General features: G+C 43.7%; 1 protein-coding gene across 3 annotated transcripts in view; it reads right to left on the bottom strand.

Moving 5' to 3' along the window:
• Positions 1–3,580: 3,580 nt before the first annotated feature.
• dlg5a (discs, large homolog 5a (Drosophila)) overlaps positions 3,581–27,899 on the bottom strand; it is a 41,557-nt gene continuing 17,238 nt past the window's right edge. The window contains exons 8-33 of one of the 3 annotated variants that reach the window (XM_071514995.1): positions 27,534–27,764; positions 26,906–27,090; positions 26,607–26,732; positions 25,449–25,581; positions 25,151–25,278; positions 24,881–25,056; positions 24,613–24,716; positions 23,279–23,371; positions 21,936–22,985; positions 21,215–21,335; positions 20,583–20,727; positions 19,784–19,920; positions 19,574–19,663; positions 18,072–18,240; positions 15,602–15,764; positions 13,220–13,353; positions 12,586–12,750; positions 12,215–12,398; positions 10,854–11,002; positions 9,924–10,094; positions 9,300–9,496; positions 8,967–9,110; positions 7,178–7,305; positions 6,777–6,886; positions 5,894–6,003; positions 3,581–5,736 (exon numbers count right to left, since the gene is read on the bottom strand). In XM_071514995.1, coding sequence (XP_071371096.1) covers positions 5,633–5,736; positions 5,894–6,003; positions 6,777–6,886; positions 7,178–7,305; positions 8,967–9,110; positions 9,300–9,496; positions 9,924–10,094; positions 10,854–11,002; positions 12,215–12,398; positions 12,586–12,750; positions 13,220–13,353; positions 15,602–15,764; positions 18,072–18,240; positions 19,574–19,663; positions 19,784–19,920; positions 20,583–20,727; positions 21,215–21,335; positions 21,936–22,985; positions 23,279–23,371; positions 24,613–24,716; positions 24,881–25,056; positions 25,151–25,278; positions 25,449–25,581; positions 26,607–26,732; positions 26,906–27,090; positions 27,534–27,764 — 4,647 coding nt within the window. In that variant the 3' untranslated portion in view covers positions 3,581–5,632. Of the gene's footprint in view, positions 5,737–5,893; positions 6,004–6,776; positions 6,887–7,177; positions 7,306–8,966; positions 9,111–9,299; positions 9,497–9,923; positions 10,095–10,853; positions 11,217–12,214; positions 12,399–12,585; positions 12,751–13,219; positions 13,354–15,601; positions 15,765–18,071; positions 18,241–19,573; positions 19,664–19,783; positions 19,921–20,582; positions 20,728–21,214; positions 21,336–21,935; positions 22,986–23,278; positions 23,372–24,612; positions 24,717–24,880; positions 25,057–25,150; positions 25,279–25,448; positions 25,582–26,606; positions 26,733–26,905; positions 27,091–27,533; positions 27,765–27,899 lie in introns of those variants that run through there. The other 2 variants (XM_071514996.1, XM_071514997.1) reach the window with 2 other exon arrangements.

The raw sequence follows: 27,899 nt of genomic DNA, 5'->3' as shown, positions 1-27,899 counted from the left end.
ACACACACAGTTACTATGAGTGTCCTTCCCTGATGCTGTGTGATTGAATGATGGATCACCTTCACTTGAAGGACTCCTCCTGAAAGCACCTGTGATTAATGTCCTCACATATCCACGCCCTGTCAATTACTGTATAGGCTTACACTTTTAGCTCACATATTAGGTCAAAAACAGGTGTGGATTGGTGATGATGGTCAGGCATGACTAGCAGTAGTTTATGGCTGGATATGGATGCCCTCGAGTAGCCAGCCAGACGAAAGTATATGAGGAAACAGCTGGCTCGAGGCCCTGAATAACCACTGACCCCAGAGCAGCAGAACAGGCAGGTGCACACAGCCACCTGTGTCACCAGGCTCCAGACTTCTTGGAGGTTGTGCTGCAATAAAGTGTCAATAATCTCTTCAGTTCTTTTGAATGCTCCACTTGGAGTGAATGTGCAAGAGTTTTTCCCTTTATGGTTCCTATCCCATCTGCATTCTCCATGACAGTAGTGTATTATTTAAATCAACAATATCTGAACATAAGGCAATGGCTGCACTGCAGTGTTTTCTGAGCCCCTTTACCTTTACAGATATGACACTAACATTCACACACACAGATATTATTCAATAAATGTCCCAGTCCCCCAGCACGATTTCCATGGAATGTGGGGTTATGACACAAGAAAAGTAATTTGAAAAGTAAACATACATACACTTTAAGTAAGGTCTGAAGAAGATAAATTATGTATGTGAGTTCTAAGATGATGATTTATTATTCAGGGAATATTATTGCTTCTATGGAAATAGCTGCCATAACAGAATCTTCAACCTGGGGGGCAGGCTGTAAAATGCTGAGGACAAGGCAATCTGCAAAATATACCACTTTAGAGTCATGAATGTCTATGCAAGCATTTTGACTTCACATAAAATGGAGGTGTTGCAAGCCAACATTACTATCTGTTGGTTGATATACTGAACAGAATATGAGCTAGAACAAAAACAACCTTTGAGGCAGCATGGCTTCAAATATTTGCAACCTTTTATTCTTTTACCATCCAGTAACAACATAACAGTCAAAACTAACAAATTTATTAAGATTGTTTACTATGGCATTCTACCAGTGTAACAATTGTACATTAGTCTCAGTTTGATAGCATAGACCTATTGCTATATACATTGTAAAGGTGGATTTATGCATTGTGGTGCCACTGAACAGCATGAGAGTGTTTGATGCAGCCAAAGAGCTGCTGGGACGGACCCTGGACAGCAGCTCTGCAGTTGTCCTCCTGCTGGTAAAATGAGGAACTGTCAGATTAAAGGCAAATGATGACGGTATTATGCCTCCAAACGTCAAGCACCAACACACTGGGAGGGCATTCTGTCAGTTATTTCAAATATTATGAAGGTTTTTAATGAAGATGCTAGTTCAAATACAGGTGACACTGAGTGGAAAATAAAAAATCCAACATTTCCAACACCAGGTAATCACAAAATGTCTCATGAATGTTAATTTCTGTAAATTAAATGATGTTCTTGTCAGCAAGAATAAGGCATAAATGACACGTGGGACAGTTTCACTGACATAAACCCACCGTTCTCAGTCCAATAATGACTACTCCATATAATGGATCAATGCAGCAAGTATTTTCTGATAAATCTACATTGTACAAGAAAGGATAACAATAGGGCAATAAATCTTATCATCCTATATACTAGTCAGGTGAGACTCAAATCCCAAAGCAACAATAAGCCTCTCAAAGAGGTCACAGGGAGCGGAAGCATAAGCACATGCTGCATATACTGTTTGTCATAATAAATCATGTGGGTGTTTATTGCTGGCTAAGGCAGAGGGATCTGGGATTGATCATCCTCCATGAAAGGCCAGCTGTTGGGCAAGTGGCTCCTGTGGGCCAGTGGAACTTTGCCGGAGGCTCTCAGTGCTGACAGATGAGGAGATTAACATGAGAGCAGTCAGGTGGTAATCCCGCAGGACATTTGGAGATGCTAGAGTTAACATGCTGGAGGACCAACGGAAGGCCGACCGGGGCAAATTCATCCCATCAAACAGAGAGAGAGGGAAAAAATAAATAAATAAAATAGGCAGAAGAGAAACATGCCGCTCACTATGATGAGATTTGACTTAAGCTGAGAAAGGCTGCGGCTGGCCAGCGTGGACTACAAAGATCTCTGGCTGTCAGACGTGAGACTTCTCAAGTTCAGATGAGCTGTCAGCAGCTGTCTTGAAACAGACACCGCAGCAGGAGGGCCGCCGACCCTAGGCCTTCCCCCCCTTTCTAAAACAGGCAGGAGGGGACTTGGAGGACAGAAGGAATTGGGCCACGGCATAGCAGAACGGCACCTATATCGGATGCAGCGCAGAGTGTTTAGTCACGAAAAAACCTCAAACAACATTCCCAGACACTTCGCAGTAGCACTGAGAACATTTGGTGGTTATTTCACATGGAGAATGTTCTCATCACCATAAGGCCTGGGTTGCAGGCCTGTTTTGGGGACACTGGGTGCTCTCTCTCGCCCCAGTGAACGGGACAGTCGGCTGGAGGGCAGTCATCTCCTGTGTGACATCATTGGCCAGAGGACCATGTGACCCTGGCTGCAGAGCTAGGGGGAAGTGACCTCAAGCTCTGAGCGCCCAATCAACCAGTAAGCTGTGGTGTTGCTGGGGGCTGCCCAACTGGATGGAAAACAACTCATAGGCTACAGCATGCTGCAGTGATGTTAATTTTTCTCATGGTGTTGTTTCTGTTTAGCATGAGACCAAATCTAGTCTCCTGGTTCAGAAATCATAAACGACTCATATCCGACCATTGTATACTAATTATATTTTCATGATAGTAAAGCAAATCCATAGCTTTCTTGACCAGGAAGAAGCTCATTGGTTTTGATGGACAGTAGGCTACAGATCGAATTGTCAATGTCAAGCTGCACTATTTGATGTGTGAGTGTTGTGCTGCTGAAGAACAGATATCCAGCCTCACCAAAGTGTCTTTGAAGGTGCATACAAGGCGAAGAATGTAGCTGCTTGTTCAACGCTGACTTTATCTCTTTCTCTCTCTCTGAGATCCTGGCAGATATTGTCGGACCGACTTATCTCGGCTCACAGAAATTGATGGCCATTTCATCTGCCACGTTTTTCCTCCTGCTGCTTTCAGCAAAAAGGATTCCCTTTCATCATAGTACATCACTGAAGGACACCGTTTTTTTCCCCCAGCAAGAAATTATTAATAGAAAAGTTTCCCCATCAGCTTAATTCACCCTCTTGTCTTTAAAACTCAACCAAAAGAATTATAATGAGGTAGAACTAAAAGGCAGAGCAATATGTTGAAAAGATGTCCATTTATGGTGCCAAGAAGGTGTACAACATCTCACTGATGCAGAGACAGACTATTTTTTTTTATATATTCCTACTAGGTGTTGCCATAACAGAACTGGGAAAAATAATCCCAAGAAGGAGAGAATAGTATGTTCTGGGGGAAAATCAACTTAAATTCAAATATTACATTTGTCTAGTCATGACAGCAGTGCGCAATATTACCCATGCACTGACTAAGAAAAAATTAGACTCAGAGTCCATGTTGTGATACAGAAAATGAGTTTTATTCTCATGTTAATGTCTCATAACATACAAATCACATTCTTTTTAATAAAAGAAAAGTTCAATCAGTACCTGGCATCTAGTCTTTCTTCCTAAAAATACAACCATTTCATGTTGTATCCCTCTCACTCTATAACATATGCTATCTACTCAGAAAAATAGTGACATTACAATTTGCTTTATGCCTATTTTTTTTAGCCCAATAGTCAAACTTGTGGACCGATTTTCCTTTGAAAAACTGTGCAAGAATAGATCCCTTTTTCAATAATAATTCAAATAAGGAGCAATCCTTTTTTCTAATTAAGAATAAAAGGCCATAAATGAAATGTAAGGAACTGATGTGATACATAAAACTGTGAATTAGTTACAGTAGAAATTATAGTACCTATTCATAGTCTACTGGAAACCTAGGAACAGTTACATGTTTAAGGTTCACAGATAAACAAGTGCAAAACAGAAATAAAAGGATAAAGTTGCCTTAGTGGATTTTGGCACAATAAGATACAGGATATGGTTCAAGGAAGGGCAGAATATTTTTGTCAATATTTTTTGCCTCTTGAATATAAAACAATTAAATAACAATGAAAAGTCACTAACATTTAAATGGATCCTAGGAAAATCCTTTAAGATATTACCCTGCAAATTTGCTCCATAGTGTCTCTTTTTATGAGTACATTGATAAGTGACTGACAACCAACCACGAACCAAAAAAAACAAACAAAAATAAATCAAAAAAACAAACAAAAACATGCTAATACCTGCTAAGACATGACTTGACCGGCGAACGTTCCTAGGCCTATGACCTAGTGAAAATACATGTAATATATATAGGTTTTCAGATGTATCTGCATACTGTATTTGTTATACTCTATATTGTCTTTAAATATGTGACAAAGAGATAGTATGATAGTTACACAGTGGTCTGTCTAGCCCTGGAGTGCATTCTGAGGAGTTAACCCGTTGGCCGCCACTTCGGCCTGCCCTCAAAAAAAAAAATCACCATTGTCGCACGCTCTGCACTGTGCTGGTCCCAAAACAGCCCCTATCGATCCAGTACTAGACAGGTTAAAAGACGCATTTGATCTTGAAGATAAACCTTCGCAAACCCTCTTGACTATCTTGGCTAAGTGACCAGGGGCTGGTTTCAGATCAGGCTTCTTCTCCAAAGGCACTTCCGAAAGGCCCGTAAACTGTCCATACACCCAGCTACTATAGAAACACAATGCATAGAACAAACATCAATATGTTTGAGTTTTTCATGGCCATCACTGTTGGCAATCAGGTTCAGTAAGACCACAGCTACATACTTCAGAGGGTCGGTGCCTTTGCACCTTTGGATAAAACGCAACGAGGAATGTGATGTCTGATCTTGGCATTCCATTTCTATAGCATCAAATTCATGCCAATAATAACCATGATTTAATCCAACTAAAATTGTCTTTACAATTTTGACAACAGTCTTGACATTGCTTTCTCTCTCTCCCTCTCCCTCTCTCTCACACACACACACACACACACACACACACACACAGACATACTCTCACACATACACTATTAGTTGTCAGTCGTCATCAAATGGGTGTATAACTGTAGTGAAACCACAAATGTTATTTGGTACACAGGTTCTGGATCAGGGGTTTGAACTTCATTAGTGTTGAGGTTGTGTACACAGGGATGGGTAGGGGTGGGCGGGGGTGGGCATTCAAGCAAACACTGAACACCAATACTCAAACTCATCTTTAAACTGTAAACAGATGCTTACAATGCAGCATTACGAAAACACCACCAGAAACCCTTAGGGAAGACTGAATGAACTTTAAAGTCAAGATCCAGTGCTACTAACCTGCTCCGGAATACATCAGAATAGAAGGAGGCTCCGATTACAAATCAACATAACAAAGACAAAAATAAAAAAAATATCAATAATTTACATAACTAGCTCACTGTAGTGTACCTATTGGTATAGTGTGGAAGGGTTAATTAGTGTTGGGGGTTGGAGATGAAAGCCGCAGCTTGCTGTAGTAGCAGCCGGTCTCCTCTAGGGGCAGCCGAGTGGAGTCCACAGGACTTTACTTTGTTCTTGATCAACTATAGTCATGATCTGAGTGCAAATGTAGGGGAGGGTGCCACCCTGGACAATACCTGCAAGGAAAAATGACTTGTTTTAAAAAAGTAAGGTTTATCACAATGCAAAGAAAATGTTGATAGACAGATACGAACAATTGGTCTTAAACATCCAAACACTTGCATACTGTAAGGCACAGTATGGCATGTGGCTTTTTTTTTTTTTCATACGAACCTGTGAAGAATTTGCTGTACTCTTGCTCTATCTTCTGTGCACTTTCAAACTGCTCCTTGGAATGTTTTTGAGATACTTTGTCCCGCAGATACACCGGATCTTTCTGCTCCCTGTGTAAAAACGGAGGTAGTGACTGAACTGTCCAGGTATCAGGTCCATAAATTTCAGGTGGCATCGAGATATGAAACCAACACCAGCCACCAGTTATCAGCCAAACGCTGGTCAACTCTGGATGTGACTAGTAAGGTTCTGACCATTCAGAGCTTCTATTATATTAATGATGACTATAACAAAAGTAACTGATGAAATTCTGAATCCACTAGCTGCTGTAGCCGGTGGATGAAACCGTTATTTTGCCAGTGACGGTCTTAGGAAGAAATATAAGAAGAGATATGACATTTCAACACTTACACTGAATGCCCTTACATTAAAAAGGAAAAAAATAGTTGTTGCAAAAAAATGTGAGCATGTTTCACCAGCTGTTTGGGATTATGCAAGCGTGTGTGGTGGAGTGGGGTGCTTTGACAGACGCACCAAAGGGCTCATGGTAGGCTGGAGAGCGTGAAGGCTTATCCTGCTCCATCACACACACACACACACACACACACACACACACACACACAGAGTGGGCGGGGATGCCACTGTACCAGGACATCCCCAGAAACGGCATTTGTTGCCCTCACCATACTCCAGGCATTGGCACAACACTCTGGACTCCACCAGCCAAGCATTCTGCACAGCTCTGTGTGTGTGTGTGTGTGTGTGTGTGTGTGTGTGTGTGTGTGTGTGTGTGTGTGTGTGTGTGTGTGTGTGGTCGCTCAAAGAAACAAACATTGAGGGCGAATATTGGCCTTTATGCTACAAAAGTCAGGGTGTTACTTACTTGATTTGCTTGGCATTTTTGTAGCGGATGAAGACAACAATTGGATAGATGTGAACGCTGTGGAGCCTTTCAATGGCATGTGGGGCAATGTCAAGCAAACAGTGACAGTCCTGTTTCCAAAAAAAAAAAAAAAAGAGGCAACAAGTCATAACGTATCAAGTCTATGGCCACTGGCTAATGCAAAGGACTGTGCGCTTATAATATCCACAAAGGCTTGATGAGGATTATTAACATTTGCTGGTACAAGAAGGAATCCTGCTTTTCATGCACCGACAGCTAAGATTAAATCTCTCCGACAGCAACACCTTATCTTGAGCAAGCGCATAGATAAAGAGACAAATACAAGCCACTTAATCTTGCCTGATAAAATCTGATGAGAAAGACCTGAAACAGACGAGTACCTTTTCTGTTATTTCCTTTATGGAAGCAACAGTGGTCACATCAAAGTGTCCGCTCCTGCGCTTGTAGTCGATGAAGAGGCAGTCTTTGACGCCGCGCTCGATGGCTTGCTGAGACGCCTTCATCACCTCTGAGGACATGACAGAAAATATACGAGTAATGAAAGTGCTATACGACTTTTTCTTCCCAGTTAAAAGAGTCAAAGTATAGGTATTCCTTAAAGTTATGGTGTAAAGTAAGCATATGAGGCAAATGAAAGGTAAATCTGACACCCTCCTATTTCTTGAGCCATTTCATTTTTTTATCTTTTAAAATAATCACAACCCATTAATAAGAATTTAGGTGCAAATCTGTGGGGAATGAATAATAATGTTTTACATTATTACCACTGCCAAGGAGGTTATGTTTTCATCCCCGTTTCTGTCTGTGCCAGCAGGATCTCTCAAAAACTTGAGGAATTTCCATGAAATTTGGTGGGTAGATCGGCCTTGGGCCAAAGAACAACTGATTCGAGTTTGATGGTGATCCAGATCTGGGATTTCCGCCATTAGACAATTATATATAGTTTTCTAGCCATAACTATGAAATGAATGGATATAGAGACTTGGTTCCAAATCCCACGTGTACGTTTGCAGGATCAAGAAATCAATTTAACGTAAAATGTAAGCGGTAGGAATGATGTCTTTGGGTGTAACAGCAAGCTGTTCACTGTTGGCGGCGGCTTGCGCGCTCCGATTGCCTTTTAGTTGCAAGAAGTTGTTTACATTAAAAAATGTGCTATGTGTAGCATTTTAACATCAATAAGTTATCACATTAATTTTGAGACATTAGTAGGATTACTATAAACAAATATAAGATAAGATAAGATAAGATAAGATAAGATAAGATAAGATAAGATAAGTTTATTGTCCCTTTGCATGGAAATTTGTCTTGCATCCAATGACCATAGACAATGGTTACGGACACATAGCTAAAATCTAGCACTAGCATTGCCACAAAACCGGAAAAGGACTGCTGTTCTCCCAACACAAACAGATTTCTCACCATGGCAGATGTTGTAATGACAGAAAGGCATATGGGGGAAAAAAACACTTCCAACATGTTTATTCTCTTCAGTAAAGCATATGGTTATGGGATAGGGTTTATGGGAAATGTGTTCATTTTGAGAAACATTGCCATGAGGCAGAGGCTACCAATTGTCTCAACCATAATCTCATTTGTTTATAGTAATTACACCTGGATATCACAATTAGATTGACACTGATATATTGATGTTTAAAAATGGTGCAAATAGCACCTTTAAACGATATCCTTATCCATAGGACTAACATGAACCAAAGATAATATTCTCAAACAACAGCATCTTTGAAGTGGAGGTGCTAATGCCAATAATGCATATATTATTTTATATCCCATCTATGGGCATTGTGGGGAATGTGCGTTTTAAAGACTCAGGTCAGATTCAAAGGGTCAAATTCATGCTAAAACATCCCTAACAATGCCTGCTGTGCACTTACAGTACACAACCACTGTTTGAACAAGCTCAGAACAAACAAGGCGGAGGCACTCAAACAAAGCTTGTGATACGAGTGCCTTGAACACGGTGTTTGCGATGATGTTGATTACTTCTACAGTGCAAACTGATATTTGATGTTTGAGTGAGCATTGCCGTAGATCCCTCTTGTAGAGTAGTATGGCTTTTGTGTCACAAGCTTTCAAAATGTAAACCACCGCAGCAAGTTAAACTGCTGCTTTGTACGGCTGACAAATATCTGGATGAGTTGATCTCACCCAGTACACATCTGCAGAACTTCCCAGGAGACTCTTTGACCAGCATGTCCTTGACCGGGTCAGTGAGTGGCCCAAGGATGAGTACCGGTCGGGGAGATGCGCACTCCACCTTCTGGACCCGCTGGTAGGCCAGGCTCACACAGTCTGACACACAGAACACACATGTTATACAAAGGTGTATTTTTTTTATATCTCTAATGTTAACCTATGCCCAATCCCTGTTCTCTTGCAGTCTCAATGCCTAACAGAGTCTAACTGCAGCAAAAAAGTCCCTAGTATCATCTTGATGTTTGCAGCAGTTTTATCAAAAAAGATGTGGACTTTTCTCCTCACCATCTAGGAAGGGGATGGAGTCTGTGCTGATGGCGTCCAGAGCCACCATCTCTTTGCTGTCTTTGGAACTGCTGCGTTTGTGTTTCTGTTTCCTCCTGAAGAAGGATCTGCGGGCCGCTGCAGAGAGAGTCTTACTGGAGCCGCCGTCTTCCTTCATTTCCGTCACACTGTGTCTGCGGTAAAACTCCTGGTCCATCCTGCACAACACACACACATATATATGATCTTATCCAAGAGGATACACAGAGAAAAAGGCTTTGTGTGTGTGAGAAAGTGAGACCTGTGTTTAAAGAGGGCTCACTTTTGAGTATTTTTTTGGGGGGTTGGTAAAGTAATAAATCTAAATCAAAATGATGTCATTACAAGTGTAACGACAGAATCAGAATCACTTTACTCGCCAAGTGCAATAAATGTGCAGGGGGATTTTGCTTGGTGACATCAGTATTGAATTTCACAGCACAAGGACAGCAGGACCTGCAGCAGGCCAGTCCCAAACATGTGTGACATATTATAGCATGTATTATAGCAGTATGGCATAGAGTATGGCTGTGGCTGTTGAACGAGGAGTCAAGTAGTGTAAAAATGTGTGTATGTGTGTGTGTTGTGAGTATGTTCTCCACTCACATGTACTTGCTGGGGATCTGGCCCCTCTGGATCTGCTGTGCGTTCTCATCCAGTTGCCAGGCCATCCAGGTCCCAAAGCTGCCCTTTGGTAAAGACTCATCCACGTACAGGATGTCATCCTTCTTAAAACTAAGGTCCCCCTCCCCCTCCCCGACCCGGTCGTAAAGTGCTCTGTCGGGAACAGAGAGAGAGAGACAGAGAGAGATAGATAGGACAGATGGGAAGTTGTGAGAGTGCGGCACAATGAAGGAGCGAAGGAGAATAAAGTGAAAGAGGCAGTGAAGTATCAGACAAGAAAGATGGAGAGAACAAGACAAGAGAAGCAGAGAGAGGGAAGGAGGGGAGAAAGTAGGAGTTAATCCATCTACAGTATAGGCCTCGCCTCCTTTAGCTGGAGCCTCGTAAGTCATTCCCGAGCGGCCTATCTGTGACAGCCAGGCGGCCTGAGTGTATTTACTGCAGGTGACATCACAAGCCTACTTGCCTATATGACAAGTGACTGCGGCAGCTGCGGCAACGCACCCAAACGGACTCACAACAACATAATGTGACTATTTTAGAGCTTCACTCTCCATTCATTTACAGTTTATTCCTGCGGGTCTGAAATGTACTGAGCACCAAGTGGAATGTGGTGTTGGGTCTAGTGTGTGGCTAATATAAACATTACATAACCTAAATTTGTGCTGCGATTATCATCTTTACAGTGAGACAGTGGAGCTGGGACATAATTGGTTAGATGAAAAAGATTCAAGCTTCTCCATGGGGCGCTCCAGTGGTGGGTCTATATATAGCAGCATGGCTGCATGGGTAAAGAAGAGGCTGCTTGGGGAAAATCGGTGTGGTCCCTTTATGGAGCTGTAACACATAACACTCTACAATGATCTGAGAGTGTGTGTGTGTGTGTGTGTGTATGTAGGTGTATATGTGTACCTAATATAAAAGCCGTCTCCTGGAGTGTCTTTGAGCATGTTGAAGTCATCTGGGCGATGCTGCACCTTGAGTGTGACCGTCTCTGCAGGCTTCAGCATCTCAACATACACCTCCTCTGCCGTCTTATTCTTCATATTCACCGAATTATACTGAAAGACAAGAGAAGGAGGGAATGAAAAACAAGACTAAGAGTCTAACAGCCACGCGCGTTGAATTTTGTGGAAGCATCTCTGCCGGGAATCGAACTCGGGCCTCCCGCTTGAGAGTCTGCAGTCTAACTCCCTGTGGGCCGCGTGACCCAGAAAGTGGTGAACAGAGCGACCGACCGACAATGCCATCCATAGAGCCCCTGCTGTTGCGGGCCTAAAAAAAGAAAAAGATCAAATGAACTCATGAACCGACTTAAAAAGAAAACACCACCCCCACCCCACAGTGAGAAAAACAGAGACTCAGGGAGAGGAGCAGATAGATTTGGTGAGTGTTCACACTCATCTGTGAAATCATTTGCAATGCCTGGGAGGGGTCCACATGGTAAACAGCAACATTTCCTCCAAGCTCTTGGCTATATTAAAGTGTCCCGGCATTGATTTGTGCCATGCAGAGGGCAGCAACCGAATGGGCTGGGAGATTGAAGGAGAGGCTGATGCTGTGTGGCCTGATGACAAAGCTACACAACAGCTCAGATAGCGGGCCCTTTGTGGCAGAGCACTAAGTGGGAGCATGCCAGGAATGGCCTATTATGATTTTGCTGCGCTCTGGATGGATCACCAATGCACAACGGGAGAGAAGAGAGAGGAGCGGGCGATCAATGAAGAACAATGACAGGCAGGAAAAATGCCAATGCCTTTTGGCGGCGCTAGCACGGGTGGAGTCCGAAATAACAATGGCACAAAAAGCTTTGTCGGGAGACCTCAACAATGACTACAAACAGCCAAGAAGAGACAAGCTTTGAGAACACCTCAAGAAGAAACTGATATTATAGCTACACCTCTATACTAAATACAACTATGCTATTTGTGAAATTGAGGAAAAACAACCTCAAAAGGGCCTGGTTTATCAGTTACCTAAAATCTTTAGGTTTAGGGACTAAATAGTCACAATTTTATCATGATATGATATGGTCTTGTGAATGTGATAAACTAAAAAATAATTTGACAATGTAATTTACTGTAGAGTAGTACAGTATATCAGTCTCTAAAGTGTGACTAGGTGTGCGCATATAGGTATGGGTGGGAGTGTGTGTGTGTGTGTGTGTGTGTGTGTGTCTGTCTCTATACATCCAGTATGAGATCCCCAGGCAGTAGGTTGTGTATATCTATGCGTGCATGTGTGTCCAAGCGTGGTTATGCATTTGTCCATACCTCCAGGATGAGGTCTCCAGGCAGCAGCCCATCAGGGCCCCTGGCAGGACTGTCCTCCTCCAGGCTGTCTATGTAGACGCCCCGCAGGTTCCCTCCGCAGAGCGTGACTCCTACCTCCACCCCGGGCCTCCGCACCGTCACCAGCCGCGGCTCGCCCACCTTCCTGCTGCTCTCAGAGGGCATTCTGGGAGACGAAGGGTGGGGGACAAGAAGTGGTCAGGGTGGGAGAGATACCGGAGTGTGATGCATCCCTCTTACCCCACACCTATTATTATGGTATGGTAGGTAGATCATTAAAAACAACATTATTTTTTTCCTCTATATGTGTTTGTGTGCAGGGTTATGCAGGGAATGCATGTATGTGTGGTTACCTGATGAAGCTGTTGGGGCTGGTGGTGGGGGTGGTCTGCTTGGAGGAGGGAGTGAGGGTGCCCTCGTCCTGTTCACTGAGTGTGTCGATGGTGGAGTGATTGTCGGGGGTGGTGGCCCCGCTCCCCTGGGGCGTGGACTGAGTACTGACTGGCTCCAGGCGGGAGCTGCACCAATACAAAAGGTTCCACAAAAAGGCGTTTTGAGTCTAACAGATGGAAAGTTTCAGCTCCATCTATAACAACAGCATTCCACGGCACCAGAAATTCAATGAGGAATGACAGAATGGGGTGTCATTCCCTTACCAGACATCTTTAAAGTTGAGCAGCCACACAGTTAATTACATGGTAATGCTTTACACCTGGATGAGCGATTGCTGTTTCAGTGTTTCCTTCAGTTCATTCAGCTAGAAAAATGTAAATGCAATGAAAATTCATCATCTGGCCATATTGCTGAGCCAATATGGCCAGGTGTGCATTTACAGCACACCTGGCCATAGTGATATAAATAAGAGTCACTCTTAAACTGCAACACTTGGATGGAATGGAACTGATCCAAGAATGAAGAAGCAAACCTGGGGATCAGAATCAAATTCCCCCACATCTACAAATAATTCTGCAGGCTACACTGTGTTACCTGGAGCGTGAGTGGTTGCCCAGCTGGTACATGTGCGGGTTGTACTGGGCCATGATGGTGATGGTGTCACACTGCTGGCCGATGATCAGACGAGCTTGCTGCTCTGTAGCGTTCCGCAGGTTGATGCCATTGTACTGATAGAGGCAGAAGAGCAGAGAGAGTAGGGAGAGAGTTTAGGAGAGAGCGGGAATAGAGTGAAAGCAGAGAGAAAAAGAAGAAAAAGAAAGAAGAGGGCTGATGATATATACTGTATTCATCCAGTCCATTAACGGTTTTAAGTCATTATTTACTACTCAATGGGGAAGTTACGCTTGAGTGTTGACAAGGGATCACCTTTCCGCCCACTTTCCTAGCCTTAACAAAAGAGTGTATACTGCATGTTCCATAAAGACACCGGACAACCATTATTTGCCTTGGAACATATCTGTAGTCCAATTTGTAATTCAGAAGTGCTAAAGCAATGAATGCCTAGTTGTGGTTATGTAAAGTCTCTAATGCATATTTATGAAAATTATTTTTGTTTGATCTACATGATGCTTGCGCCTGAGCCATTAACCACCTGTCATGATAATATTGAACAGATTTGCAGATCAAGGAGGCCAAGCAGAGCTTGCTCAGACAGCACCTTGCTGCTGTTGAGCCGAACATCTGGGTTCACTTCCCATCTGAGCCTTAACCATTAGTAAAGAAAAAAAAAACAAAAGTGGCCCACATCAGTGTCTATGAGATTTCCCTTTACAACTTCTTTACTAGAAATTGCTAATCTAATGTTTTTCATGGGTTAACATTCTTGGATGTCCCTGATTCACAGTAGAAAAGTGAAAACTGTACTTGGTTGTTCTGCCAAGTTGTACTGAGAAATAAACGGCAGCCAAAGTTGTACTGAGAAATAAATGGCAGCCAATCAGAGCAGTGGTTCTTTCTGGCTGCTACAAACAGACACAAGGGACTGGAAAACAGCCGTCAACAGAGTGGGCAACTTCATTTCTCAAAAGCGACAAGAGACAAATCTAGCTACTTTTTCAGACAATGTGGAACAACGTTAATGTGTTGACTCATAAAGCATTTGGCAACAAATCGGTATGGCTGACGCCAATTCAGGTCACAGCGATTGCCATACACTAGCTGTTAGCTAGGTAGTGGCTAATGGCCAACTAGCTTGCCAGGCAGGTAAATGTTTGAAAAAAAAAAGAAGCAGCTAATTTAGATGATTTCTTCCTTAACACAATCCCTGTTGCATCTATTCCTCACTGTAGTGATTAAGCATGCAACACACTTCAGTGACATTCTACACTACTACTACTCCTAGAAAACAACTATAAGCAAGCAGTAGGCTACAGCATTGTAGCAACTTTTGCAGAAGATTTTTGATATGTAATTTTGGTGTCCTTCTTCGTCGGCTGTGGTGAGAGAAAATTTCCATATTTTGCTCCTGGCTCTAGTTTTGTCAGCAGTTTGGATGGACTTGGATTGAGTTCAAGACATGTTGGACAGTTTGATGCTGTTGCCATGTTTTCATCTGTTCTGTTGCAGCAGTCCACTGTCAAGAACACTGCAACTCTATCTATTCCAGTACTCCTCCTTTAAACTATTCCAAACCATGTGCCATCCACACAAACACGCCCTCTGGAGGTGACGATGCAATCAAATTTCAGCTTGCAGAAAACATTTCTTAAAATTCAATGTTGAATCCAATCTTTGCCAATGGTACTGAAGTAGTATCAAAATGTTAGTTATCGTGATAACACTACTACTGAGAACAGCCTGCCAGGCAGCAAAACAGCTGTAGGAGAACAATAAAATGACAAGTTAGTAAAATGACAAGTTAGAAATAACTTGTGTTAGTAATATTAGTATTAAATAGCATTAGACTGCTCCTGTATTGCTTTGCTGCCTGGCAGGCATTTGACACAATCTATAGTGGTTTATGCTGCCTGGAAGCTATCTATTATTATTTGGCTGCCTAGGAGGCTTGAGGTGCCATTTTGCTGCCTATCATAGTGTCCTGTTTTTTTTTTTGCACCTTGGAAGGTAGCACCCATCACCTAGCATTCATTACGTTGTCTGGAAGCTCTCTACTAATACCCGACTGAATGGAAAACTCAAAGTCATTTGGCTGCCTGGCAGACTGTTTGCGGACCCACTGTTGGCAGCCTTGGAGGAAGCAGCTGCCTTCTAGTCATCACTCAGGGAAAAAAAAGCCACTTGTGACTAAAATGGTTTGTAGCTCTTATGTTGGAGAGGGGCAGTAGAGAGATTTATATAAATTATTTACACATGAAAAATATTTGCATGTGTCTTAGACTCAAGGTAATTATATAAAATTGTAGGAAAAGGGAAAGATAGGTTTAAACTTTTAAAACCAATGCAGGCCGTTCGTACCTCCAGTAACTGGTCTCCATACTCCAGCCCTGCCTGATGAGCGATGCTTCCACCAGTAACTTTAGAGACAAAGATCCCGCCATTCTCCCCGCTGACGATGGAGATGCCCAGAGGCTCCGCTCCTTTGTGCACGATGACGTTGCGAGGCTCCTCCAAGTACGGCCTGGCGGGGGAGAGGAGCGAGTATGAATGACTGGCACCACAGAAGAGGAGTTACAGGAGACAATGCAGGAGCAGAGTGGGAGGGTAAAAGGTGAGGTGAGTGGATTCAGGGTTTCACAGCAGCGTTGAGCAACTTATTTACAGCTCTGGAGAGTTACTTCCTACTCAGGCTTTTGCTGTAGTCTAACAGACATCAAACAGGTCCAACTTACAAACATATTCAATAGAGAGAGTAATTGAAAAAGGTGTGTTTGAGGCATGTTTGAGCCCGAGTTTGATTTTTCCCTCCCAGGCCTGTAAATTGATCGTCTCTCCAGCACGCCGGTTTGCACCTGGCTTACGAAATGAAGAATTAGGAAAGACTTTAATTCTTACGGTACAGAGGCAAACAGTATCATGAAAGCGTGGGCAAGTGAAATCCCTTCATAGGAAGGAGATTTGCATGACTTTATGTGACTTCACAACAAGCTGGCTTTGGACATGGCATACAATCCCATGAGGGCAGATAAGAGGAGTGGATTAGCAGCCAGAGACAAGGGTAAACGGAGTGTAGTGGTGTACAAACAAGACCATGACCCAGAAGCTCAGGACTGAATAATACTGTTGCATAACACACACTGCAGACTAAAGGGTGACTTGGCTTAAGACCAAAATACACACATGCATATTGGCCATGCCATCATCACAGGGCATGGACATTGCATGCAATATTTGAGATCCAAGTGGGTTTCTGACATGGAGTGAGCCAAGTGGATTCCATAGATACATACAAACATAACACTGATCCTTCCAAGCCTACCAAGTAGAGCTAATCAGGGCCATCCTAGTTTATTTCTTGGATGCTTTTAGTGAGGCACAAGTTATATAGCATGCAAAGAACTAGCAATCTGAAAATCAAACCGCGCTCGTGGGGTGGGTGAGAAACATCACAAAACACCCTCACATTCCACATACGTAAACTGAATAGGATTATTCCACACTTCTATATATACTCAACGGCACACAGGCATGTGGACACCGTGAACGTGGGGAAAGGGAGAGGCATTCCCTTGTTTGTAGCACTGTGAGGGAGAACGAACCTGAGGCTCCTGAGAGAGGAGAACCTCGGCCTTGCAGCCAGAGGAATCCTTAGAAAAGATCGGTTACGGTATAGAGATCTGGAAGCGGAAGGTACGGAGAGGCAGGAGGAAGATAAAGGAGGAGAATGGAGGAGAGAAACCGTACAGAGAGAGGGAGAGAGAAGACAGGAAAAGGAAACAGTGTAGGAGACAGTGAGGTGTGGAGATACAAAAATGGGACAGAAATGTAGGAGAAAAAAACAGAACAACAAGTTGCATGGAAGCAGAGGAGGAAGAATACAGAAAAATGATAGCAACACACTGGCAGATCACTACTGCTCCTGGAAACTGCAATAGGCTTCCATAAAAGTATTAAAGAATTTTCACAGGATTTCAAACTGAATTTTTATGAGGGATTGCACAGCTCTGACAAAGATAGACCTGTTGCCTGGCAACCCCATTTGACATAGGATCCCTGAGGGCAGATGGAGATATCATACCCGTTTCTGAATTGACCATTATTATCATATTCTCCATCATTCACCTACAACACCATCTCTAGAAACATTTCCTCAGTATCATCCTCCTATAACTAGGGGTGCATCGATCAATCGGCCACCGATCATAATCAGCGGATAATAATATAATCAGTTTGTAACAGGTCATCGTTTCAGTTGCCTGATCAAAAAGCTTCAATTGCCGGATCAGGTAGTGGTCAAGTGGTCAAATGTATGCCGTAAAAGTATGAGCCAGTATTTGTGGCAGTCAGCAGAACATTACTAGTGTAAACATGTCGTCAATTTGGCATTGACCGTTCATTTCTGACATTGTGTTTTGAATTTCACAACCTATGATCATAGATTAGAACCAGTTTATATACTGGACAGAAGGCAGAGCCTATGCTGCTGCAATTCATTTTCATGCACTACCAGTGGCAATAGGTGTAAGCACCTCAGTCATCAAGCACACACTTACATTATTACTTTGTTTGGATAACACCTATGATTTATTTACACACAGATATCAAGCAGCCATGAGAACAATTTGTTAAACACAGTGCTATATTGGAATTTTACTATTAATGCTAAAGTCTGAGTAAAATGCATAATCTATCGCCGATGGGATCACTGAACACTCCAAAAAAAAAAAAAAAAAAAGAATTCAGTGATTGGATCAGTTATCAGCCAGTCATACAAACAAAAACTGCCTATAACTTTCTTCAGTGTTTATTTATACAACATTTGCCATACCTGTCTTTCCTGCGCTCCCCTATTGGCACAGGGCTAACGGAGATCCGGGGTAACATGGAAATGGAGCCCTGTGATTGGCTACTGGCAAAGGAGGAAGTCTCCAGATTGAGTGGTGATTGAGGAGGAGTGATGAGGCTGGGGCTGCTGCACTCTGAGTGGGACAGAGAGCCTGGATTGAGGGAAAGAGGTGCAGAAAAGAACAGAATAAGGGCGAGTAAGGTCTAAGGCCCCCTGTACTACTGCCATTAAAGACCCCATGAAATGGAATCTTTACTTTGGGCGGGACATAACACAGTGAGGGATCATTAAAACGTCTAAACCAATGGAAAATCAGCCAGGGAGAGAAAGGCAGTTTTATTTGATGGGAGGGGTGGAGGGGCCGGGTTGTTGGTTTTACTGGTTTGAATTTGTATTCAAGCCTACTGGTGCAGCATGAGGTCACCATTAAAGATGCCCTGTTTTCCAGGAAGTAAAAGCAATGGGAGTTAATTTCATGTGGACTTTAACACTTTTCTTAACTTGTGTTAAGAAAAGTGCTCTATAAATAAAGGTTTTTTGTATTATTATCATCACCATCATCATTATCATCATCATCAGATTTAGTTGGATTAGATTTACAACTGACATTAAAAGGCATCTCTGGTATACACACTGAAACCCGATTTCTCTTTGCCTTGCAAAATGCAGATTGCCATACACGTCACATCCTTTTGTAATGTATACAGCCTTCAAAAAAGGACAGCAAACACCTGATTTCACTTGTCCCCCATCCACAATTACCCCAACAGTCCATTTTTCACAAGGATGTTGCTATCTGAGCTGCCTACCACCCGTTTGATTTGCATTTGCTTCCTGGTTAGACCTGCAATGGTTTTTTGCAGCTGCTATCTGTGAATTGAGACGCATTGCATTCACTCTTTGTTGTTAATGTGGCCAAATATGTCTCTGACCACCTTCAGAGGAAGTTTGGGTAATCAGATCTTCAATGCTCTTGGGTACATTTACACCGGGATCCATTATTGCTCTATCTGAGCACAATCCAGCCATATAGGATGCATTAACGGCAGGTGTAAAGGAGGTCTAAGTTTCATTACTCAGCAGTAACCAGAGGCTACAGAGGCTGAAACAAGGTTACAAACATGTGAGTGAGCTGCTTAGACTGATGATCAATAGTGGTTAAACCAAGTGTTTCCATGAGACTCCCACCTTTACTGTTCCCCTGAGGATGACATTTAAGGTTGCTGCTTTTTGAGCGATCAATTTCCTTCTGCCAAACTTAAGGGTCGTAAAACCTCAAACGGAAAATTTAAACAAAAATTGATATCTTACTACACAGCCAGCATGCCTGAGTTACAGCAGAACTGGGTGTTGGGAAACATGGAGGTGAAGGGAAAACCTACAGCTTCAACTATAGTTGCAGACTTGCAGTTTAATCTAAAGGGTAATTAGTGTCTTAATAATCCTGTCATGAGTATTTTTATTTTTAATGGGGGATACAATACCTCTGTCTGAGCCCAGCATGGAGCGAGGGTAGCGGGGAGTGGAGGGGATTTTGATCCTCTCTGTGCGGTACTGGACGTTATTGGAAGAACCTGTCACAAGGAGAGACGATACAGTACTGAGTGCTGTGACAGAACATGTGAAAAGACAAAGGGAACGTGAGTGTGTGCCATTTGTGTGTATGTGCGTGCGTGCGTGTGTGTCAGACTGACCGAGCCGTGCGCTGGAGGGCAGTGAGTTTGTACCGTGTGAAGCTCTGCTGCTGCGTGACGAGGACGACGATTCAGAGTAGTCGCCTGCACGCTTCTGCTGGCTCAGGTCCAGGCTCAGGCGACCCTGGTGCTGCGGGCTGCAGACACAAAAAAAACATTAAAAAAAAAAACATACCCTTAGAACACACACACAAAAAATTATGCGTACAATGCTCATGCAGGCTTTATTTTGTACTTATGAGACATTTCACAATTTGAAATTAAATTGATGGACTGACCTAAATCTAACACAATGCAAATACATAACAATTAGGGAAGGGACGATATATCAAAATTTAATACAAAAATGTGACAATATGTATCATGGGGCAGAAAAAATTCATTGCAATATTAGCTATATTTTCACAATTTCACAAGCTCTCTACGAAATCACATAATTTTCAATATGTAATGACATTTTTAAATTGTTTACAGTCTATCAAGTCAATGCCATTGCTAGAAAGATTTGTGGCTCAGCAAAAACATAATTCTGCACAGTCACGCTTTGTTGTCATTGAACTTTTGTCCCATCCCCAATAACAAGCAACAGTAAGAAACAGATTATTTTCAACCCTAACCCCAATTAAATTAAGTGATTTTGCCCTTGGGGAAAAAGCTCCTTCAAACATACTAGTCACTGTAACAATGCGAGGACCCTCCAGAAACTGACCCATGAACCAACAATGTAAGAACCCCTGACCTGAACCATCGGTTTTGAAGCATGGGTCAACAAAACCACAAGTGTGGGTCAGGTGGTTACCTGGTGTGGGTGTGCTGGTGGCAGATCTGGGAGGCGACAGAGGGACAGTTGCTGGTGTGAACGCGGTGACTGCGCACTGTGTACACTGGGTTCCTCATCACGGCCGTCACGGCAGGGCAAGGAGCCAGACCCCGGTGGGCTGAATCTAACATGACAGAGCACACACACCATGTTAGAGAGGAGGAAATCTCTGGTGATTGTTTTTTTCTTTTAAATGAATATGTAAATATGTACACTACCAGTCAAAAGTTTGGACACACATTTTTCTTTATTTTTACTGTTTTTCACATTTTAGAATAGTAAAGACATCAAAATTATGAAATAACACAAATGAATTATTCAGTTACCAAATAAGCATTAAACAAATGAAAACTATCTTATATTTTAGATTCTTTAAAGTAGCCACGGCTTTGGAAAGAAATAGATATCAACTTCACTATTTATATTTGTCTATAAAACACATTTCAAGCATTTAGGCATAAGCCTTTAGATCAAAATGGCTTTAAGATAATGAAAAACATAGTACATTCAATCAGGTGTGTCCAAACATTTGACTGGTAGTGTATATTTTTTCATGAATATGTAAGTGTGTCTATGTAAATGTTGTGTACACGAGCATGTGAAAAACTCACTAGGAGGTAGGGTGCCATTGTAGATTGTGGGGACAAAGCCTACGCTGTGCCTGTGGGAGCGATTGGGGGAGGAGCGCAGCATGTCTCTGGGCTCTGGAGAATGTTCATCATTGGAGTAGCTCTGTGACGATCGACAGATAAAGAAATGGTCACAACTTTCCCAACAGGGTAACAAAACACCATTATTTCTCAGGGAGAAATTCTCAGCCCCTTGCTGGAGACAAGCCCCATATAAGAAAAGTGACAGCATGAACATGATCCCAAAACGATAAAATGGGAGTGTATCCCCGCTTCTTTCTCCTGTATGCTCTGGGGCCAGAAGAGGTAGCCAGGCGAGGCCGTCTGAGCCCCAGGCACTGACTCAGCTTTCTGGGTTGGGTGGCTGTTCCAGTGCAGAGGTATCAATCACTCCGACACACTGGCTAAGAGGCAAGGCCCAGAGGCATAACTCCGACAGGGCTGTAAATTCTATTACAAAATGGATATGCTGTTCCTGGCCCACTGGGATGATTTGAAATGTTGGCCCCATTTTGAATTCGAACAGTTCTCAAATGCATCCTGTCCTCATCTCTTCAGAGAAGCTACTGATCAAACTGCCCTGAATCAGTGCAGGTACTGCAGTGGAAGGATAAGCTTTTCAGAAATTCACAGAGGAACTATTTAGTGCAAATGTACTAAATTAAGATTCTAGATCTGGTTTTGAGGTCTCAAACGAACTCACCTGGAAGGTGGGGAGGGTGATAGTCTGGGGAGTCATCCTGCGTCGGAGGGCAGGGGCAGATTTAGGCCGCGGTCTCTTCACCTCTGGCTCCTCGCCTCTGGTTCGGCCGATGTCCTCGTCACATGACTTCCTTGAGGTCAGGACCTTGCCGTCCAGGAAGTAGTGGTTTCCATTCCTGTCCCTTTCCCTCTCGCTCCTCTCTCTACTCTCTCCTGCTGCCATGGAGATGGCGGCCTCTCCCTTGCCGTCTGAGGTGATGGTGCAGTCGGAGGCAGAACTGCTTTGATGTTTGTGTTTGAATTTAAAGGAGTCGCTGCGAGTGGGTGGGGTAGGAGGGGTGGGGGTGGATGAGGAGGAGAGGGACTCTGTCTTTGAAGGCTGTGGGGAGTGGGAAGCCGCTGCAGCAGCTACAGCCGCTATCTGATTGGCCGCCATGTACTCCATCTTAGAGGAGGGCGTTTCGGGCCGTTTGAAGGTGTCTGGATCAAAGATGGACTTCCTCTGCTTGGGCGATTTGTAGATGGAGAGCTGGGTTGCTGCTGTGACAGGACTGGTGTTATCTGGTGCTACGGACATGCCCCCCACCATTACCTTTGGCCATGTGCCGCCGCTGTGCTTCTTCTCCAGGGTGGTCTCCACAGTGATGCAGTCTGAGGGAGAGACGGGGTCATAGGGCAAGGAGGAAGGAGCCTTGGTGTAGGGGCAGCACTCTTGGAAGGCGCTGGGACCATAGCGGCCAGTACCCAAGTCGGAGGCGGGCCGGAGGCTAGTGGCGTGGAGGGAGCCTGTGGAGAAGGGCTTCCTAATGTCCCCGAACACCCCCACCTCATCGGCTTCACCTCTGACCTTCCTCCTCTCCCCGGAGATGCTACTGGTGCTGGCGCTGCCAACATCGGGGCAGAAGATGTCAGTCTGCGTGGAGCTGTTGTGTTTGAGGTTGCGGCTGTTCCGGGAGTGAACCTCGGACAGGTGAATGCGCCCGTTGGACTTCTCCGATGACTCGCGCAGGCTCTCGAAGATGTTCTGGCCCGACGTGCTGTGAGGGAAGAACTGTGGGGAGGATAGAAGAAGGAATGAGCTGCAGAAAACTAGCATTACCAATCCTTAAATCAACAGGGCTCTGGGGGTTTTTAAATGACATATTGAAACAAACCACAACATTGGTTCTCAATTCAAATGCAAAAGCATCAAATGTGGAGCCCCAATTCAGTGTGTAACGAACTGTAGCAGGTAAAGTTGGAAAACTGCTATCTAGGGCAAGCAAAAGTCAAAGCAGCCCTTGAAGATTTCCAGCAGAAGTGAAGTGGTGAAGGAGCTCGGAGAGGGAGATGACTGTGGCCCACCTTCATAAGAGAGAGGCTGATAGAGTCCCTGCAGTTCCTCAGCAGAGCTTCGCACTCCGTTACGGATTTGTTATCCAGAGCAATACCATTTATCTGGGGAGTAGAGAAAGACACTAGAAATAAGGACAGGGCTTTATTTTCAATAGTACAATGATGCATTTGTTATGGTTTTGATTTTCCTTTGTGTTGTTGTGTGTGTAGGTGGTGGGTGTTAATATCATGGATACACATCTGTTCTGCAGACACACATACAGGGGATATCTCTCCTGTACATGAGAGTGCCTGGGGCCTGAGACGTCTCACTCTGCTGCAGTAGGGAAACCACAAGAAATCTAGGCCAGCCATTTTTCAATCTAAAGAACCCTCACACTGCAATCCGCACATTTCCATCACAATAGGCTCAACATGAGAGGCATTTTAAAAATACTACTGGACAGAGATGGAAAGGGGACTTTTTTTTATGAAATAAGGTCGACGACAGAACTTTCTGCATTAACCTAGAAGACTTCTGATAATATGTTCTTCAGTTGGGAAAAAGAAGCTGTCACCTCTGAGCCATGGGGTTGAGCTGCGGACATTAAATTGCAGCCCATGCATATTTGATTATGGATTCAGCACTCTGGACTCAATCTCTTCTTTTGCAAACACAATTAAGCATTTAATAAGTTATATATAACCTGATACGGTAATGTAATTAACAGCCACAAGGGCATGATATAATACGATACACTTCCACGATTAAGATCTCTCGCGTCATCTGTTCTTACCATTGCTAATTGCTGTTGCAGCTGAGCTATCATCTGGCATATCAGCTCTCCTGGCTAAAGCGATGCGGCCGCTATGCTGCTAAAAGGTGAGCAGAGAGATATCCAAGTCCTCTGGTTTTATTAAGTAGTGCACACTTAAGTTTGAACTAACAGGAGGGGATTAAGATTTCTGCAGCTGCTGGCAGGTTAGGATAAGGATAAGAGCCAAGGTCACTTTTCAAAGACAGAACTGGAGATGCGCAGTTCCATTTCTGACGCTTGTCTCTTCCCTTTCCTATTCCCCAACTCTGAAGTGTGGATATATTGCGGCTGTGTGTGCGAGGACAGCTCCACCTAGCCCTCCAAAGTTGCAACAGTGTTTCAGGATTTAATCAAAAAGGAGGAGACTTTCTACTTTTTCTGTTTCACATACTCAAGCAAATCCTGTCTTATCTGGGTTTGGAGTGTGGATATTGGAACGGAACAAGGTCTGGCTCAGAAAGCCCAGGAAACCTGTGTGAGCTGTTACTATGGTGGATGTGCAGGAAGAAAAAAAAGAGGATTTTAAAGAAGCTGACGTTGACTCACAGCGATCAGTCTGTCTCCAACTGTCAGAGAGCCTTCCCTGGCTGCCGGACTGCCTTGGACTATGGCAGTAACAAACACCCCACTCTCCAGACCAATACCACTGTCTGGGACGCAGAGGAGAACATGGAGTAACAAACAATAGTAAAGGACCATAGAAAGTATACAGATCCATTTTAACTACTTATTAGCCATTTTATCCAAATCCAAAGTTGTTGTGTTGAGGCAGTTAAGACGCGAGCAAGCTGAATCATTATTCACTATATTATACCTTTGTGTCCCATGAGGTTGATATGGACAGGAGTGACTAGTCTTCCTCCCAGGGACTTTCTCCTTCGTACCACCATGTTGATCAAGCCTCCACCGTTAAGCACTGCCTTCACCACCTGCTTCCTGTCCTTATTGGTCAGGTCGATGTCATTAATCTTCAACAACCAATCATTTACTCTGAGAAAAAAAAAACAGAGCAGGATGGTGAGGAATAAAATTAACTGTTAAGTCTACTTGAGGGCATGGGATAGCTTCTTGTGGCAGCTCTCACCTTAACCTTCCATCTGCAATACTTCCTTTGTCCACCCTTGTAACAAATATTCCACAATCTCCTGGTAAATATGGATCATTTACCCCCTCAGCGATATCAAACCCAAGTGCCTTCAAATCCATGTCATCCTGTATAGACAAAAATACAAATGTCACTTGGTAAATTTGTAAAATTTGTTTTCACAGCCACCATTTCAACATCATCAAGTTAGTGGGATTCTTTAGATCTTTGCTGGCTCTCAGGAGACTGGCGTGTCACTGAATCACTGCTGGTAATGAGAGTTGAGCACTAGTCTTACCCTGTCTTTCTCAAACTCCACCACCTCCGTCTCCCACTCCAGGGAGTCTGTGTCGATGGCCGAGTCGTGAGAGCTGTGGGCCATTAGCTGACAGAACCGGGCCTCCTTCTCCAGCTGGCTCTCCATCTTCTCCCTAAACACAGGAGGACATTGCACACAGAGTCAAAAGGTGAGTCACCTGAGGATGGGCACAGAAGACTAAAAGAAAAAAAACAAAATCTTTATAAGTTTTTGTAACCAAAAAATGCCAAAACAAGTCAGCTGCTTCATTATGCTCAAAACAATATTATGGCATGCATCATCATGTATGCAGAATCCATATTGAACTAGAAGTTTTGCACCTACAGGGATAAGAGGCTTACAGAAATTTCAAAAATACCTCACTTTTTCCATTCAATTTATGAGGAATGAAATTTAGCTCAAACCCTTTCTATCCGCTTAACCTATTTTCTACCTCCTCTTTGACAGTAACAAACATTCTGCAGGGTTGTTTGGACAGTCAAATTTATATTTATTCATAAGAAAACTAAAAGTAGAATGCACACAATGCCCTGCTGTCACTAAGATATATGGTGTCCTATTCAGGCATGCCTTGAGGGTGGCTTTGACATTAAAACCCCAATCTTACATTGTTCTTTAGAGAGGATGTAGGAGGATCTCTCAAAGTCACAGCACACTACATACTGTATATATGGACGCTATCATGGCATATAAACTTTGGCCAGCAGAGGGAGCTTTTTACTCAATATACCGGCAAGCAGGTTCTCATGGAGAGAGCCAGAGAGAGTGAGAAACAGAAACTGTGTGTGTGTGCCCGCACGAGTATGTGTGTGTCCAAGACACTGACGCTTTTTGGGATTACATTTTTAATCTGGGCATGCAGAAATGGCGCCAGGCAAACAACTGAGCTGAGCTCCATGATGTCCACAAAGGCAGAGAAGCGCAGCTTATGCCTAGCCACACACCAAGTACAACAGCTTATAGAGACAAAGCACTAGGACACACAGAGTTGGCTGGGAAGAGGGAATATTGTTCTTGCTCACTCAAATACAGAAGGATTTTCCTTAGATAGCTCATATTATTCTCGTAGCTTTCCTATAATTTCAGCCATGACTGAACACAGAAGCTGTTTACTTCAGAACCCGGCCAAAGACTCACTTCAGCTCTTTGAGCTCTCGCGACGCATCGTTTTTCTGCTTTCTCATGTCGTCCAGATTGCGCAGGGCATCGGCCAGATCACTGACTGCCCGGTCCCTTTCCCTTCGCAGGTTATCACACAGAGTCCTGCGGAAGGGGAGGAGAGAAGTGGGGTGACAAGACAAGAAAGGACAGAGAAGAGAGGAGGGAGAGCAGATATTAGCCAGTGTCCTTGACTGAATGTATGCGGGTTCTCTAAGATCAATGACACACCCTCTGAGCCTGTCAGAGGTCTTTAACAAACCCAAACGGAGACTGACCGAATGCTCTCCCTCTCAGCAACTATCTTGTCCCTCTCCTGGAAGGCCCAGTCCCGTCGACATTTGGCCACCTCAGCCTCCTGTGTGGCCTCCTTCAGCTCCTGGGACATGGCCTCATACTGTTTCCTCAGCATCTCAATCTCCTTGTTGGCCCGCTCCATGTCCAGTGTGGCAGAGTCTTGTTTCTAAGAACATTGATTAGACATGCATAAGATTACACAGTGATCTTGAGACCTGTGTGCTACATGTATTTCTATTTGATGCAGTGGTCCTAGATTTTGTTGTGAAGACTGACATGAAATACTTGCAAGAAAGACAATATCTAGACTTATATGGCTGCTTTTCAAAACACCCAAAGACTGACATGCGGTGTACACAGATATTTGTGTGTTTAACCTGCAAAAAGGGCTGTGAGAGGGCCATCTAGTGGACTGGTAGAGGTGTGAAATGCTGTCGCATTTGGCTGAGGGCCTAAATCTGCTTTAGGGGCAGTCCACTGACATAATCCAACGATTGACATCTTACTGCATCCACTAAGCTCTTTATCATGTGTCTAACCTTTGACTTGATGCTGTCATATCCACGTTAGGGCAAGGGGGTTTGATATCTGTGCATGTGTTTATGTTACCTGTCTGGCCTGGTAGTACTCTCGGAGCAGCTGATCCCTTTGGATGATGGCCTCTGTCCTCTCCTTGCGGGCCACGTCCCTCTCCTCCCGGACCGTCTCGATGTCCTTGCAGGCCTGGCTCAGCTCCTTCTGGGCCTCGGCCTTGTCCTTCACCTCGTGGCAGTACTTCTCCAGCAGCTCGTTCCTCTCGCAGATTGCCCTGTCGCGGTCCACCAGTGACGAGTTCAACTCCTGCCACAGAACAAAGAGGGGGGAAAATGGAATGAGGGCATTTCAGCAGTATGAGTCATTAATGCGATGTGAATAAAAATGATTTGAGGGCCAATGTGGAGTGATCCAACACCAGTTATGAATCTCTTTTGTCTG

This window comes from Centroberyx affinis, unplaced genomic scaffold (assembly GCF_046629955.1).
Source record: "Centroberyx affinis isolate AG114_WGS23_722 - 3 ecotype Tasmania unplaced genomic scaffold, CSIRO-AGI_Caff_v1 ptg000292l_1, whole genome shotgun sequence".
Classification (NCBI taxonomy): domain Eukaryota; kingdom Metazoa; phylum Chordata; class Actinopteri; order Beryciformes; family Berycidae; genus Centroberyx; species Centroberyx affinis.
Note: the sequence above shows the minus strand (reverse complement) of the source record. Positions and strands in the feature narration are given on the sequence as shown.